Below are 16769 nucleotides of genomic sequence, written 5' to 3'. Positions count from 1 at the left end.
AGAAGATTTAATAATGTTTCCTTCAGATTGCCTCTTGGATAATGTTATGATGGAAAGATCCAGGGACGCCTGCTCTTGAGACTGGACTCTACTGAGCACACACAATAAATCACATAAAACACCACCATTCCTTCAGTCCTTGGCACTGAACTGTTCCTCTGCACAACATTATCCTGACGCTCTGCTGATGGAGGTTATAGCCAACTGGAAAACCACAGCTCGTCTCTTACTCCTTTCCTTTGATTCCTGACTTGTACTTGAGAAGCTGTTTTGTACCTCCGAACCGAATGCACAGCAGAGCCAGCTAATGCAAACGACAGACGCTGTAATTACTACTTCACTGGCACCGGTACCAAGATTGCTGCCTGCTAGACTTGAATACCTCCACTGGGTGGCTAACAAGATGTGCACTTCACAAACCAGCACAGCCCTCTACCCAGCCTAAAGGGAGGAAAGACAATGCCATCTTTTCCTAAAGGTATATATAGACAGTTATGTGAAATAGATTGCATAGGCAGAGCATCCATCATTTCAAAGACTGCCTCCAGTAACAGGTTTTCAATGACAAAGCAACAATTTGAGACTCACACTGAGCCAAATCCTCTTTGACTAAATCACAGCAAACCGTTCACTAGTCAGAGTAATGCAAATTTATCCAGGAACTCTCCTTTGCACCAGCAGTTCAAACATATTTTTTCTGACGACCTGCAAAAGTAATTTTTTTGCCTTTTCGTAAAAAAAAGTATCCAGAACAGATTCCTCAAAAGCCCGATGATGTGAAATCCAGAAAGATCCCAAAATCAAGAAATACAGCCATACACTATAAAATAGGTTACTAAAACCAAAATTGTTTTGTGGGTAGCATGACAGAAACGTAGCTTTGCTTTTCAAAGTATAACTCTCCTTTGTATTCTACTTATGCACAAAATTCTAGTCATATACTATACAGAAATAGTCAGCTGTTGTCCTTCTCAGCCTGGACTTCTCTTACTTTCCATAGGAACTGATTTCTTTTGTATCTTATTCAACTGAACTGGACAGACTGTGCCTCATTACACCTCTCTTCTATTTGCATAAAAATCAAGATATTTACCTGGAAATATCTAATAAATATATCCTGCATTTTCTACTTTCCTACTGCACAGCTATGGAACTGATTTGCCTGGCCTTGGCACAGAGTTGTATTCCTGTTTTCAGATGTACTGTATTTGGAAAATTAAATTAGGAAAATCTTTTTAATTTGGTTAAGGCTGTTTCCTGTTTCTGAATTTGGATGTCACACACAAAGCTAGTCCCAAAATATAGTGAATAACTGGGGTTTAAGACCATTAGCAAAGAAAAATAAAGTTGTGCGGTGAATGATCCAAGTAAAGTGATTTAATGCAAACATGCACAACTGTGGAAATGTTTTAATGCACTCTGGCCCTTACTGTACAAAGGAATAAATGACACTGACAGTAATGCTGAAGAGCCATCAGGAAGAGCCTGTATGTGATCTATATATTTTTTCCGTAACTCTTGCAACCAGCTGCTAAAGCCTGGAGCCAGAGGAAGAAGAGCTCAGATTCAGACTCCCATGCTCCCAGGGAGGTATCTCTCCTCTGTACACAGATTCATCCACTTAATTTTAATCCTGCTTAAACTGCACCTCTCTCAGGGAACACAGTGGCTGCTTTGCTTTCAGCAAAGAGTACTGCAGTACTAAAATGCTACTCAGAACCAGTACAGGCTACCACATCCAGCTCAGACTTGTCAGCATCATTGAAATCTACCACAGTGCATCGCTTTAAAACAGATTAATGTTCCAAAGGGCCTTATCCATTCACAACAAAATACTACTTGGCTCTTGCTTTATTAATACAAATACTACACCCACATGATCAAGTACAAGAGGTCCACTGATACATCAAGATAATTAAGTCCTTTCCCCGCCTTTTTTTGCAACAAGATGTGTTTAGGTATTTAATTAGGAAATGCATCCCCAAAAGGTTAGTACATTCACATGTTATATTTCACTTTTTCCGCACTAAGCATTTTCAAACTGCTGCTGTTGCTAATACGGACTATGCTGGGGCAAGACAAATATCTGCACATATGGCTCTTTTACAGTTTTCTTTTTAAATTATCACTTTGATTTAATTAGGTTTGAGGGGTTAAGCATGAAAAATGCACTCTTTTATTGTAAAGGAACAAATGAAACACAACCTCATTAATATGTAGTCCACTTAGCTTTTTTACACCATTGTTATTAACCCCAAAAGCTGTCTGAACCATGCTTGTCACTACAGATAGATAGCCCGACCCTCCCTCTCGTCCCACCTACACAATAAAAAGGTAGGAACCACAGGATAAGTGGATAATAGTTTGGGAGGCAGGAAGTGTGGAGGCTGTAGGGGAGCACAACAGCTGAAACCCAGTCTCTGCTGACTAAAGAGCCAAAGGAAAAGTTGCTCTTATGGAGATGGCACTGAAATTGGGCACAGTTTGGGGCATTTAAATTCTCATTCTGATACAGCTACAGTAAATGCAGTGAATACCAGATCACAGTTGATTCTGGCTTGATAATCGCTCTGGCACCATTCACTCAACATTGAGAATTAAGAGCTGTCTCTAGCATTGCAGCCATTTCCTGTTCTCTCCTGATAACAGAGGAAAAATACTTAGACAGCTTCAGATAAGATAAGAAATACTCATAAAACAAAAAGTGTATTTAGGTCTGTTGAGAAGCTCACAGGAGGACGCCAAGATGCAGTGATAATGAATCTGCAAGCGAGTGAGGGGGCGGGGGGGTCAGTCACCAACCCCCAGTTAATAAATTCATCTTCTACGAGGCAATGAAAAAGGAAGGTATGAAAGCCTAGAAAGTCCCAGAAATGCTCATAGCTTTCTCAGTCTGCTTCAAAAGGTAAAGATAGTTGGGGAATTTAGACGAAACATATATACTTTCCCAATGTATATATAGAATGGATGGAAAACTTTGTCCAGTGTTATATGATGAGGAAACTTCCTGAAGAGGGCATAGTTAAACTGTTGATTCATTGCCTCACTGAAGCACCGTGTACACATACATACATGAAGATCCCCACCAATCAGAAAATCTCTCAGCTCTGGGAAAGATCCCAAAACCAGGTCTGCACCCAAATTCTCTGCCTGGTCCTAGCAATAAAAATAAAAGCATACCCGGGGGGGGGGGGAAGTCCAAGACAAAGAGCTATATCCCAACCAGATTCCCTGGAATTTTCACTCTGTTGTGGAAGTTTATCACACACTGGAAAGTGTTGCTGAAGAGTTCTCCATCCCTTTCTGGGTAGGCGAGCACACCTGTGTTCTGTGGCAGGTCCCACACGTGCGTTGCCCCTTGCAGTGTAGGAAGAGGGGGCCTGGCTCCCCTGCCCTCCTGGCGTTTCTGTCACACAGCGTTGTGTCACAGAGGGTAAGTGTGGAAAGGAGAAACCATCCGGGAGTGTGAGCTATGAGCCCTGTGGCACTGAGATGAGCGCTCTGGAGCGGCCAAACGCAGGGGGTCCTCTCTTCCCTGCTCAGGCCATCTGTCATGTGAAACTCCAGTGTCCTGCCAGCAGAGCAGGCAGGCTCCTTTCCACTCCAGGTTCAACTGTCTGAGGGGAGCTTTCTTCTCCAACACCCCCTGACATGATATATCTATATCGACACAGAACGATATATATCCCCTGACACGTAGGTCTACATGCGTATGGTACTATTAAAACCTCTAAATACAAAATATCAAACCTATCTTACCTTGAACACGAAACCAATCAGTGAAAGGAAACAGTATGGAAGACACAGATGAAATGTGCCACAATACATAAGGGTTTTTTGTACTCTCGTTCTCTCCTACCCCCTTTTCATGGCCAGTTTTCTGATCTTCCTGTGAGATAAATGAGGAAGGGAACGTGACTCTGAGGAGATAGAGTAAGTATCAGCAGGAAATGGATTAGCACTGCTACATGTACAGACATGGTGTTCAGTGCACCCAGCCCACCAGCAGCAAACCTACAGCTCCCTGCCTTGGAGAGCAGCTCCCACAACCCACAGAAAGACTGCCAGGGGCACGGGGAATCAGAGCAACCAGCACTGCTCTCCTGTCTAAAAGGCCACAGAGGAGTGCACTCTGTAATGGCTGGGTGAGAGCACAGGGTCAGATCTGTGCAGTTTTCACAAGTGCCTCTCCACAGATATGATGTGGGGAAAAATCATTCTTACACTTGCATTATGCTAGCAGCTTCAAATCAAAAGTCTGGCACGTGTTATTACTTCTTGGTTACATACATGTGGCAAATAAACAAAGAAGTTTCTAAAATTCCTTTTCTCTTGTTAATCGTATAACTGGGATTTCCAACTGCTTTAACCAACCCGCACATCTTTGCTCTATGCAGCTCTGCCCACATGCAGCAGAAACCTCTCTCTTTCTCTCTCTTGTGTACCACAAAAGCAATACATTTCCACATTAGGTCTAACTCCTGGAAAGAAAGAAGAGAAGCACTGAGAAAGTTTGTCCAGCATCAGCTCGCAGGAGAAAAAAACCTCCTGCTGTGGCTGTCAGCCAGGCGAGTGCCACACTGAGCCAGGGCTCTTTGCGATGCTCTCAAACACCCCTAAACACGCACTGAGAACCAATACATTGCCACTTCGAAAGGAGAATTTATACAAGGGTTACAGGGAAGGCAGATCGAGATGTACTCCAGAATCCTCGACATGGGAGAGGAAACAAAATTTCAAAACATAAACACAGAAAGACGGTGACTCCCTTCTGGTGTATCATGTTTTAGGCAGGAAAAAGGAGAGCGTGGGGGGCCTTAGGGGGTTCAAGACCGACCGTCGATTGCAGAGCTCCAGGGTACGGCTTTGCCGCTGCGAAGGGACACCCACCCCGCACCTGCCCTTCCCACGCACCTTGCCAGCCCTCCGGGGCGCACCGGCGCCGCTCTCCCTCCCCGGAGGGCTGCCGGCACAGCTCCTTCGGCTCGAACTTCCCTTCCGCTCCCCATGCCCCATTTGAGGACGGAGTACAAGCAAACGCCTGTCCCGGCCAGGCTCAGCATCTACAGACCCGACCCGGCCGCTACGACCGGACCCCGGCGGGGGTCGTGCATGCGGGGAATCGCGCTGTTTGCACATACAAACGTAGTAAAAAAGATAATCACGGCATAAATTCGCATTACTAACCCGCACACAGAGGATGCCCCAACCCTTCTTCATCCATCCATCGCCTTACCTTGCGCCGCGGAGCCGGGGCGGCTGGCCCCCAGGACAGCCAGGGCGGGGAGCACCACCGTCTGCAGCAGGTATCCCAGTCCCAGCCCGCAGCGGGCCGCTGTGCCCTCCAACCCCTTCCCCATGGCCGGAGCAGCAGAGGAGTCTGGCAGAGCCACGGAGCCTTCCTGTGTCGCCTGTGCCGGCCCCGTCCCACCTCCGGGCGCGGAACGGACCCCCGCCAGGCGCTCAGGCTGCGCGAAGGGCGGCGGGGCGAGGGGCTGCGCTCGGACCAGGCGGGCAGAGGCGCTGCATGGCCCCGCGGAGGGGCGCGGAGCCGGCGGAGCGCTGCTTTCTTCCCGCGGGCGGCTCGGCGCGGCTGCCTCCACCCCAGGGGTGGGCGGGGGCCGGGGCCGGGGCTGCGGAGAGGGGGCTGCGCCGGCCGCCTGAGATAGAATGCGAGCCGAAGCGAGGAGCGGACCCAGAGGGAAGGGGGCGGGGGAGGCTAGGAGCCACCCGCCGCAGAACCGGCCCCCTTTCGCCTCCTCCGCCCGCGCCCCCTACGCGTACAGCTGCGGGCACAGGCGCACGCAGATGTTGGTGCGCACACGTGCGCGCCCGCACACGCACCGACACACCGACACATACACCGACACACGCTCACATCTCCGCCCCGCCCCGGCCCACCTGGGCAGGGCAGCCGGGAGCAGGCGCGGGAGTCAGGGCTGCGCTGGCCGGACCTCACTACACCCGTGGCTCTCACATCCCCAGACTGTCCCAGTGGGTTTGACAGCCCCCCCACACACCTTCAGGACTCTGGGCGATCAGGAAGCCATCAAATGCAGGATCGGGGAGCACCATGCCGGACGGCAGGAACTAGTCTACTCCCACAAGCAGCAGGGCAGGGTGAGAAATCACACGAGGAGAGCTGCTGGAGAACCCACCACCCTTGGACAGTATCTCCTCAGTTGCCCTCCAGGGCGTCTCTCTTAAGCCTGGGGTCACTCCCTTCCAGCCCTTACCCTTCCACCCTTCTTGCATCCCGAAAAAGCTGCCCCTGGCCTCTGACTTCACCGCGTGCCCACCAAATCTCACTGAGAAGGAGAGTAGTGCCCATACCTCAGGTTCACTGCTCAACCAGGGCTAGGTCGGGTTTTACTGCTGCTTTCTATGGCCTTTCCCCCCCCCCCCCCCCCCCCTTTTGTTGGTTCAGTTGGCTGGTTTTTGTTTTGGGGTTTGTTTTTTTTTTTTTTGGTTTTTTTTTTGGGGGGGGGGGGGGTTATGTTTGGTTTTAGGTTTTCTTTTCTAAGTTGTCCTTCCCTTTGCAGAAGGGGGGCTGTCATGAGCAGACCCAGCACTTCACATACCACGTGTGCCAGTGCCAGGGGCTGTAGTCCTGGAACCCTCCCCACCCCACGGTACTCCAGGGAGCGCTGCCTTCTCCAGCCCAGAAGTTCCCCCAAGCCGGGCTGCGTGCGAGGCAAGGAGCACTCTTTTTCTGAGAGGCGTGGCTGGGATCTTCCCATCACTCTGGCTTTGCCTTCCCCTCCCTGTCCCTTCCACACAGGAAAACAGTTACCAGCCTTCCTAATGCTGCAGGAGGGTTTCCCTGGGGCCGCTGAAGTTGTCTGCCTCCAGGGACTCTGGTCCACCTGCCCCTCGGCTTTAATGTCCTTCCCAGGGAATTACTCAGACTGTTCCCATCTCAGAGTCTGGCGGGTATTCTCAGCAGTATTTTCTCCTCGACAGCAGCTGACATAAAGCTACAGTGTGACAGGAAGGCAAAGTCCTGGTTTGTTGTTTCAGTTTTTTGGTGGTTTTTTTGTTTCTGTTTTTTGGGAAGTTGTTTGTTTGTTTTGGGGTTTTGGTTGTTTTTTTGTTTTTTTGGTTGCTTTTTGTTCTTTTTTTAGTACAGGCTACGAGGATGGAAAAGGGGCAGTTTTTGTTCTTGGAAATGCTTGGAAGGTGCCCCAAGTAGGCAGTGTCTCAAGCCCAACAGGCTGGGTTTTACCCTCTAACTCTCAGTGATTCTCTCCAACTGGAGCACTCCACCTCTCCATCCCCTTGTTGCTCTGTATCTTTTAAGGGGGCAGGTCCCATCTGCTTCAAACAATACAGCACAGGCTAGGAAGGTTCCACCAAAATCTGTGATTTAAGTTTCTGAGGCTGTGTAAGTGGTGAAAATGAAACTCAACTTTTAACAATGTTCAAAGGAAAATGGGAGTCCTGAGCAGGAGCTTTTCTGATTACAGATGCTCCCCACAGCAATCTCTGACTTCTTGCTACCTAGCTCACCCAACAGAACGGGTGCCCATGTAGGATATCTATTTGCCAGTTTTGCCCTAACTCTGTGAATTGGGAGCATCTCTCTTTTTTGGGGGTACTTACTGTTTCCCCTGTTCCAGGGAAAACTTTTCAGAGGCAGGAAGAGAGACTCCTGAAAGATGTCACATGTGGAAGACGCATTTGTTGCAGCACCAGCTGACAAGCACATCTCTTACCACAAGGGAAAGGAGAGGGAGGGCTTGCTTCTCCATTAATCGGAGTTAATTTATTTTTGATGTTTTTGGGCCTCCCAGGAGTAATACCTATAGTTCCAGGCTTAGTTTCTAGTTAGTAGCTCAGTGACCTCATTAAATAGGTCCATCCCAATTTCAAGATGATGTCCCTGCAGCCCTGCCCAGGGATCCCTGGTGGCTGCCAACCTGTCAGCCTCTCTGCCCTGGAGTAGGGCAAGGGGGAGCATTGCTGGTTTACAGCTGTGACAGAAGTGATGGCACAGGGACCAAAGGCTCTCAGCTTGGGAAGAAAGTAAGTCTTTTTCTGGTACCCAGGATGTGGTGGACAATGGAGGAATAAAGGCGCTTCAGCCTGAGGTGTTCAGTATCCACCTTTTTACTGAAGTGGATATACCTTGACCTGGAGAAGATGGCTCAAGCAACAGCAACCAATATCTAGATAGGGGTCTTATCTAGAAAACATGCTTTCAAATCTTTCCATGCTCCACTATGTGTAAGAAAGGGCATCCAAGGATGCTCCACGTGTCTGCATCACTGAGCTTTCTCAGAAATCCAGTATACTCTGACAAAAGACACTTGTGTCTGGGCCCATCCCTAATGCCACTGCACTGGGTTTTCCCTATTCAGGAGCAAGTCTGTCCAACGGCTCTTTATTTTTCTCCCTATGAGATAAACAGAATTGTTATCTCATCTTAATAAATTTCAGATTTCACATGGAGATAAAGGATTGAGGTAATTCAGCGTTTTGGGATTAGAAAGTGCAAATTGCCTGGATTTATTCCGAATGTGGTTGTTTTGTTACTCTGATAGAACCTGTCTGGGAAGGTATTTTCCATCGGTCTGAAAAGTTTGTGACTTAAAAGTACCTGCAATGTAAGTCTATCACTTTGTCACCTTTAATATACTAAAAATCACTCCATACCTTTCATAAACTCATCTGAAGCAAGTATCGATCTCCAATTTTCATACCTGGACAGAAATATCAAGTATCAAAGAGTCTGCATTGGAAAGCGTCTTTAGCAGCCTAACAGGTGTTGCCTTAGTTGTTCAGGTAAGTTCAAGAAATCTCAACTCTAAATTAAATGCAACTAATAGATGATTATAAAATCTAGGGTAATATTTAAAAGGTTGTGTAACTTGTGTATTGGTGAATTTGACTTGAGTGTATTTTGTTGCCCAACCATCTGGAGTTGCACTAAAGCAATCACAGAACCAATTAGGTTGTAAAAGACCTCTCAGGTCATCGAGTCTAAACCCTACTTTTCACCAACTTGTCAACTAGACCATGGCACTAAGTGCCATTTCTTGAGCACCTCCAAGGATGATGATGATTCCACCATCTCCCTGGGCAGTCCATTCCAATGTTTAACAACCCTTTTCATTAAGAAATTTCTACTAATGTTCAATCTAGTCAAAACTGGTTCCAAGTGGTACTAACCAGTTCAGACTGGATCCAGCTGGTTCAACTGGATCAAACCAGTTGCAATCACTTCAAACTGATTCTAAACAATTCAAACCAGATTAAACTGATTCCAGCCATTTCCAATCTGATTCAGCTGGATCAAACCAGTTCCAGCTGGTTCAAGCCAGATCAAGCTGGTTCCACCTGGTTCAAACCAGTTTCCAATGGTTCAAGTGCCCCAATCCTCATTGAAAAGAGTTTCAAAATTTGATTGATGACTTTGGAGCAGAGACACACGAATCTCTTGCATTATGTGCAATGGCAGCAATGCTGGTTTGAGCAAGGAGAAGAATCTCTTCAGTGCATTAATAATTACACATCAGAATTCACTAACCAGTCCTCTCACTGAGCATAGTGTTCCTTGGCAAGTACTGTCAACTCCGGCCAAGTGACCCGAGGACTCGTTTTCTACACAAAAGTCAATAAGGGATGTGGATTCAGCCTACCCACGAGGTGATTAGAATGGCCAAGATGCTCTCAGCTACTGTGACATCCCTGATGCAGCACGGTGTGGTTGAGACAGGGCTGTATTTTGCTTGCTCCTGCACGAGCAGTTTGCAGTTCAGGGGAGCATGTGGCACACACACCTGCTTTTGGCTGTGCCATTCCCCCAGGCTCAGGCATGCTGCTTTTATTTTATGACAGAGCCCAGCACAATGCAATCCAAAAAGCAGGTGTGTGACAAACCTCTCACTTCACCGACATGCCTGCCCCAAGCTATCAAGTACTGCAGTTTGCTCTCACAGTTTAGATAGGCAATTACCTCCTCTGTGGTTGCTGTGTGTGATACTGGGGATCAGCAAATGAACCTACCCTTCTGATATCTTACATTTCAAGAGTAACACAGCCTTATTTCCAGTAAAAACTTCTGAGTGCTTTTTTTCACACTGGGAATGACTACCTGCGGTGGAATTGTGGTCCAAGGAAAATTTCTTTCATATGTACCAAAATTAAATAAAATGACAGTGTTTCATCTTCCAAACTCACTACTTTGTCTACTTATTTATGAAACCAGATTTCCCAAAGTTCATCCTTACTTATGCACCATAGTAGTGTGCTAAATTTTCAGTCTTGGCATTATACTAACAAGTCCATGGATCAGCATCTATGTTAATAGTGCCTGCTTAAACTGTTTAAACAATGTTTAATCTCATAACTAACCATCACTACAGAACTGTGCTGAATCACCTGGGAGATCATATGATATCCTGGTACTGATACATTTTGAGGTGCACAGTTCTCATTTGTTTAATAAACGTATGGCAATTAACAACTTTGTCGTAGACACCATTCTTTTGAACAGCTTGGCTTTTCATAATATCTGAAGAGGACCTTCTTGAACTAATTATACTAAATGGAGGACCAAGTTCTGTCCCTATACATATGCTGGATACTGCGCATATTATCCTGTTGTACCCTACTATGCATAACATCCTGTTGTCATTTGTGCTAGAAGATACTCCTGGAGCTGGGGACTTGTATGCCTAGGGAATAAAGGTAAAAAATTGAAAGGTGTTTAAGTCTCACTTTCAGGGACAATATATTTTTGAATTGCAAGGGGACTTTGGTTCCTTGTCCATTTTTGAAATGTGTATCCTCCAGCTACTGCCAAATAATGCAGCCAAAAGAGCTTTTTCTTTCATTTGTGTTGTCGGTAAACAGATCACAATTTTCTTATTTATTTTTTTCTCTTTTCACTTTTCTTTTGGTGAATATCTTCTCTGAGCAGTTCCTGAGCTGTAGCTCATTCACGAACAATTCATCACGAGCTGGTTATCCAAACTATGTTCCTTATTCCAAATGCATGGTACAGCATCAAAACGCTCCCCACCTACAAATATTCTATAACAAAAAAAAAAAAAAAAAAAAAAAAAAAAGAGAGAGAGAGAGAGAAAGAAGTTGCGAGCACTGTCGCGGCTGTTTGTTAGGGCAGCTCCGGCGGCCGAGGGAGCGATTGCGGCGCCTCCCAGCAGAGGGAGATGCGAGACACCGGCTCCGGCCCCGGCTCTGCTCCCTCTCCCTCTCTGCAACAGATCGATCAGTCATGAATGTTTTAGGAACATGTCAGAGTCCCATGGCTTCTCATTATCTAAGCATTTTATCTAAGAACAAACCTCTTTTAGGTCCGTCTCTGATAGTGCAGAATTCTACACCAGGTTTCCTCGGTTTCTCCCTTCTGCTGAGGTGAAAGAAGTGAATAACTTGAAATATTTCAGACTGTTACACAACAGTGTTGTTTTCTTCTCCCCCTCTCCACTCGGTATTTATTTTTTGTAGCATTGTAGCTACATATCTACCTCTGAGTTGAATATTAATGTGACTGAGGGGTGTTGGTGCCTGCCCCAGGATCGTCTGATTCCAACTGACATGAGTTTTGCTTTATTTACCAAGTACTAATTTCTGATTGTCCCATTCCGGGTATAATGCCTTGAAATTTCTTTACAAGTGTCACAAGAACCCTCCCTCTTATGTCTTAATACCACCTCACTACCCAGCTCTGCCTTTGTGGTTTTTCCCCTGCCTTAGATACCATGAGAAAATAACATAATTGCTTTTAGGATCTTTGTTTCAAATTCTCTCTGTAGGTGTATATTCTGGGTTGCTCTTACTACGTGTTGCTTTATGGATTTTCTTCCCTTATGCACTTTGCAGAAAACAATAGAAAAAATTATAATTACAGTATTTATTAAACCACTTCTTAGGGGAGGAAACTGATAGCATGCAGAAAGAAATATTTAAGAAAAATAATAAAACACTCTTGCAAAGTATGTTTAAGAAAATGCAAGTTTTATGAAAAAATCCAATGTCCAAGAAAATTAGCTGTTAACATTGTATTTTGATGCTCTACAATAATATCAACTTACATACAGTGCTGTGTAGTATTCATTTATCTTCTAGATAACAAAAAGACATAGTTTTAATTGTTACAAATTTTCTGTATAGTTCAATACATTGGCAGTTTCATGCATGAACTATTTTGTGAAAACTGATCACATTCAGCAAACTATAGGACTTTGAATACATGGCAGTGTCCCCAGCCTTCCCACTCCTGTCTGCTTTGTGAGGAAAACCAGCTATAACAAAAACAAAGAGCCTCACTTTGCTTGTTTGTGGGTTTTTTTCGGGTTTTTTCTTCTGTTTTGTTTTTCCTTTTTCATTTTGAATCCTGACAAACTACTATTATACAGTGAACTTGAAATGCAATGCCCCCCAGTAGCTCCCCTACCTTCCCAGAATGCATGAATGTGTTTACTCCTGCCAACGTGTAACCCAATCATCTTTTTTTTAACCAACAGAAAGTAGCTTTCTTAGGAAAACCGTCAGTTTTCTAAGCAGTGTGTGACAGTAAGAGGAAATCTGTTGCAGTTGCCTGTAATGGAAGCCAGTTGTGTGCTTTCAGTCTTTTTTCACCTGGCCTCTTAGTGGCAGGGCAATTAGAGCTCAAATGTACAGGGAAAACTTATCCCAGTCCAGTAATCAAAGCAAACATTATATAGATTTTGATTGCTCCAACAAGAATGAAGTCTTTGTTAACTGAAGTAGCTTTATTGATTCGAATGAGGAGATGTATTTATTCTGTTTTGTGAAGTGCTCCAAGCTGTGTGTGCATTTAATGCTTATGAATTCAGAGATGAAGGACTGAAAAAGTTCTATGTCAAGTTGTGTAAGAGAAACTGTATCATTCCCAGAATATTTATTCTAACGTTCTTTTCCAAAGGCTGTTTTAACACTTGTAGTTATCATTATTATCTTGTAAAAGACCTTAATGTTTCACAAACGGCGTGATTTGTTTAAGTCACATAATTAACAACATTCTTGACTGTTTAGCAATAATTAGTTTGTTTTCATGGAAATACTGTTTCATCTCTCTGTGCAGAGGTTGAAAAATGATGGAATAGCAAAAATGTTCAGTCTCACATCTGAAGATGAAAAGTTTATGAAAATAAAATCACCCGCAATGACAACATGTGTTCCTGTTTTAAGTATGACCTTTAGCTCCTTAAAGCACATATAATTTGTTGCTAGAAAGTAACTCAGATTTGCATTACTACAGTAGTTTAAATTGAGAGCCTTTAGATTTCTTTATCTGAAGGCATTTCTAGGAATTCAGCTATGCATTTGCTCTTGGACCACAGAGATAACATCAAGCAAAACATGAAAAATAAAGAGAAGACTCCCCTTGCTTTTGAAGTCTAACCAGAATAATGTGCATTTTTTGTAATGCAGTGGAAAAAAGTTTCAGTTTTGTCCCAAGTAAAAACAGCTATTTTGCTCTTATTTTAAATAAAGTTCTGCAGAGATTTACAGAAACCAGCTCAGGCCCTTTGGGAATAAGTCCTCTAGGTGAAAAACTTTGTGCTCTTTCACCAATATGACTCTACTGTAAAGATAATAACAAGAGACTTATTTTGGTCAGAGAGCATTGCAGGTTATCTGCAGCTGTCTGCTTTATTACCACTTCAATTCGAGACCTACATTTTTATTCATTGTTTCTCTTATGAGTAACATTTTGAAAAGTAATATTAAATAAATGGACCAGTGGCTGTGGCCCCACACAATGCTACTTTTATTAGACGTCTCAGTTGTTCTGTGTTCGAGGATGATTAAAGTATCTTGAACAGAGTTACATAGTTACATAGTTCACAGTTCATTTTATTCCACGTGCATTCACAAATTAGTTGATGGTAATCTATTTATAAAAACTTAATATTCTGCATTATTCACTACAGAATGTTGCAGAGTTTTTTTCTCTTTTTTATTATTTTTTTTAGCTGGAACTATTCACAGACTCCCTTCAGAGTATGATAAGATACTGATTACAATACTGGCTTGATAATGGCCAAGACTTTTCCTTCCTGAGTAACATAAACTCTAAGATGAGAAGTGATACTTTACCTTCATAACTAACATATTAGCCATTATTTAGTCTTGGGGTTATTAAAACCGGTTCTAAAATGTTAAACAACAATTTATCACTGAAAACCAGCATATGGTAGAGACTGTTTTCTTGGTCCCAACAAATCAGTACCAGCAATCATGTTATCTGCAAGAGTAATATCCCTAAAAGCTCCTCCCTCTCCAGACCACAGGAGATAAAAAAGGGAAGGACTTGATTTTTACAATGTTAGACCACAACAGACATGCCTGGCGACTCATTGATTTTTCTGGAGTTAAATTGTTCCAAGTAACGATACCAGCTCACTTAATGATCTCTTTGAAAACCAAGTTTTAATGATAAAGTGACCAAGATAGAAGGCATAGGCTGGAAGAGAGGAGACACAGGAGTGGGACAAGACAGCACATTACCAGACAGTCTCAATATTCACAGGGAGTGCCAGTAAATTCATTAATGACTGGAGACCTCTGATGCTTTCTGCCTGCTCTGCATGCTCTCAAATGTGTCCTGGAAGAGGAAGGGCTAAACTGGAACTACGAAAGAGTAGCATTATGGAGGCTGCCACCTGACTTTTATCCTTTTAATTTTTAGCAGATAAGGAAGATTTGGTTACTTTGGAAGCAAAATGAAGAACTGATCACAGTTTACAAGGATGAACATGTGGGAGGACTGCAGGGGATGGAACACTGTAACATTAACAGGACATAATACATAAGCAGCAAGATCCTGTTTCTTAGAAGACTCAGACAAACAATATGATCATAACTAGGACAGGATTCACAGTTACAAGTCAAGAAAATATTTTGTGATTCTTGTTTCTCCCCACTCCTCTAACATTTCAGAGATTGTCAAAGCCCCAAAATCCCTCCAGGAGCACAGAACAAAGTAGATCACGTATCTTTAGCCATTTTTCCCCCTTTTTTTTTTGTTTTTGTTTTAGTTGTTTTGTTGTTTTGTTTGGGGTTTTTTTGTTGGTTTGCTTGGTTTTGGTTTGGTTTTTTTCGTCCCCAAAAGGAATTTATTTTTCACTTAAATTTACTTTTATTCCACACATGCCTTCGATCTTTCTCTGCAAGGAAAATAATTCTTACAGTGATACCAGGACATCACTAGTTTGCACAGCAGTACGTTCTGTAAGCTGGGCTATCTTTGAATATGTGGTGGAAAGTAATTCTGTGATGTTTTCTAGCTAGTCAGATTTCTGTGCATGGTGGAACTCTAAAAAAAAGGGAGTTCAGAGCATGGAGAACTGTGTAGTCTTACCCCATTTTGGCTTGGATCCAGGTATTTTGTTACCCTTTTAAGGACATTCTTTTGCCCTAGGAGTGCCATGTGTCCATTATGTTTACAAGAGAATTAAGATTACCAGTGATAGCGGTCTTAGGATCAAGAGGCAAGTCTACATTCAATACCATGTTTATACTCCCAGTTGGTTTTCTTGGAATAAGTACACACACCAACAATTCCATAATGTATGAGTAAGATCTGTTTATTCCTTACCACAGCTTCAGCATTAATCATTTGTTCTTCTCTAAACCACCAGTAAAACTTTGTGCTGTGGAAAAGTACTAAACAACGTGTAGTGCTTTGGATCAGGATCAGGCTCAGACCAAGTCCAGATTTAACAATATACTTTTGCACATGGTCATTAAGCTGCATTTCAGCTATCTGCTCTCAGATAAAGGAATTCCTTCAGTTTTCCATTCAGCTGTGCCCTGCTCTCAACCAGTTATTTTGGAGAATAGATTTTTTAAGACATCCAAATGTAAACAAATACAAATTTTTGAGAACAGGAGATTATTTATATGGCACTTTTTGCAAAAATTATAGAAAAAATTATAAGCCCTGAAGATCCTTAACATTTTGAAGATCCTTAACAGTGGCATAGAAAGCTGCAAGGCCAAAGGTAATGGGGTTTTCTTGAGTATTGGATTGGTGTTCCAATTGCACTCTGCTGATGAGCGGCATATTTGATTAATCTGTGTCAGTCTGGGGATTATGATAGAAAGAAAAATATATTTTTAGATCACTGTATCTAGTGGATCCATTTGGAAGCATTGATAAATAGACACAGCTGGCAGCAGAACTAGCGGCTGAGCTGTCCTTTATTTCCTGTCTCCTATGAAGTATTAATATCATGTGAAGTTGATTGATATTAAGAAACAAACTGCAAGCAACTGGAAGGGGAATAACAAAGAATAGAACTAACATTTGTCTAGAGTTGCCTAAAATTTACAAAAAACATGAGAAGTCTTCTCTTAGCTTTGTCTGCTACTGGTGTCCTGAGAACTTCAGCAAATACCATGTGGTGAGCTAACTCCTTTCACAGCTGCTGAAGAGTTACAGTACCTTTTATAGCTACGAAAGATTGTGTATTCATTAACAGATTGGCCGTGCAACTAAAGAGCCATTGCTGCAAATCACTGTGGGTGGATGTGTTTCTTCAAACTCAGGGCCACAATACTCAGTATGGTTTTCACCTCTCACTATAACATTTTTCATCTGGACCACCTAACTCCCTGTGGTTTTCAATTCAGCTGGTCTGCAAACAGAGATGCTGCTTTCCCCACATACAATATTTATGTCCTTCCACGTTTAACCCCAGTAGAATCAGTGCTAAAGGTCAACATTAAACCAGAGAATGATTCCTTTAATTACATCTGCTACTGACACAAAT

General features: G+C 43.5%; 1 protein-coding gene across 2 annotated transcripts in view; it reads right to left on the bottom strand.

Annotated features, from left to right (window-relative positions):
* Window positions 1-5407, bottom strand: part of UNC5C (unc-5 netrin receptor C) — a 250256-nt gene extending 244849 nt beyond the window's left edge. For both annotated transcript variants that reach the window (XM_014875273.2, XM_088163959.1), the window contains exon 1: window positions 5237-5407. In XM_014875273.2, coding sequence (XP_014730759.1) covers window positions 5237-5360 — 124 coding nt within the window. In that variant the 5' untranslated portion in view covers window positions 5361-5407. The remainder of the gene's footprint in view (window positions 1-5236) is intronic.
* Window positions 5408-16769: the final 11362 nt, after the last annotated feature.

Source organism: Sturnus vulgaris, chromosome 4 (assembly GCF_052056855.1).
Source record: "Sturnus vulgaris isolate bStuVul1 chromosome 4, bStuVul1.hap1, whole genome shotgun sequence".
Lineage (NCBI taxonomy): Eukaryota > Metazoa > Chordata > Aves > Passeriformes > Sturnidae > Sturnus > Sturnus vulgaris.
The sequence above is the reverse complement of the archived record's forward strand: the minus strand, read 5'-3'. Positions and strand labels throughout refer to the sequence as shown.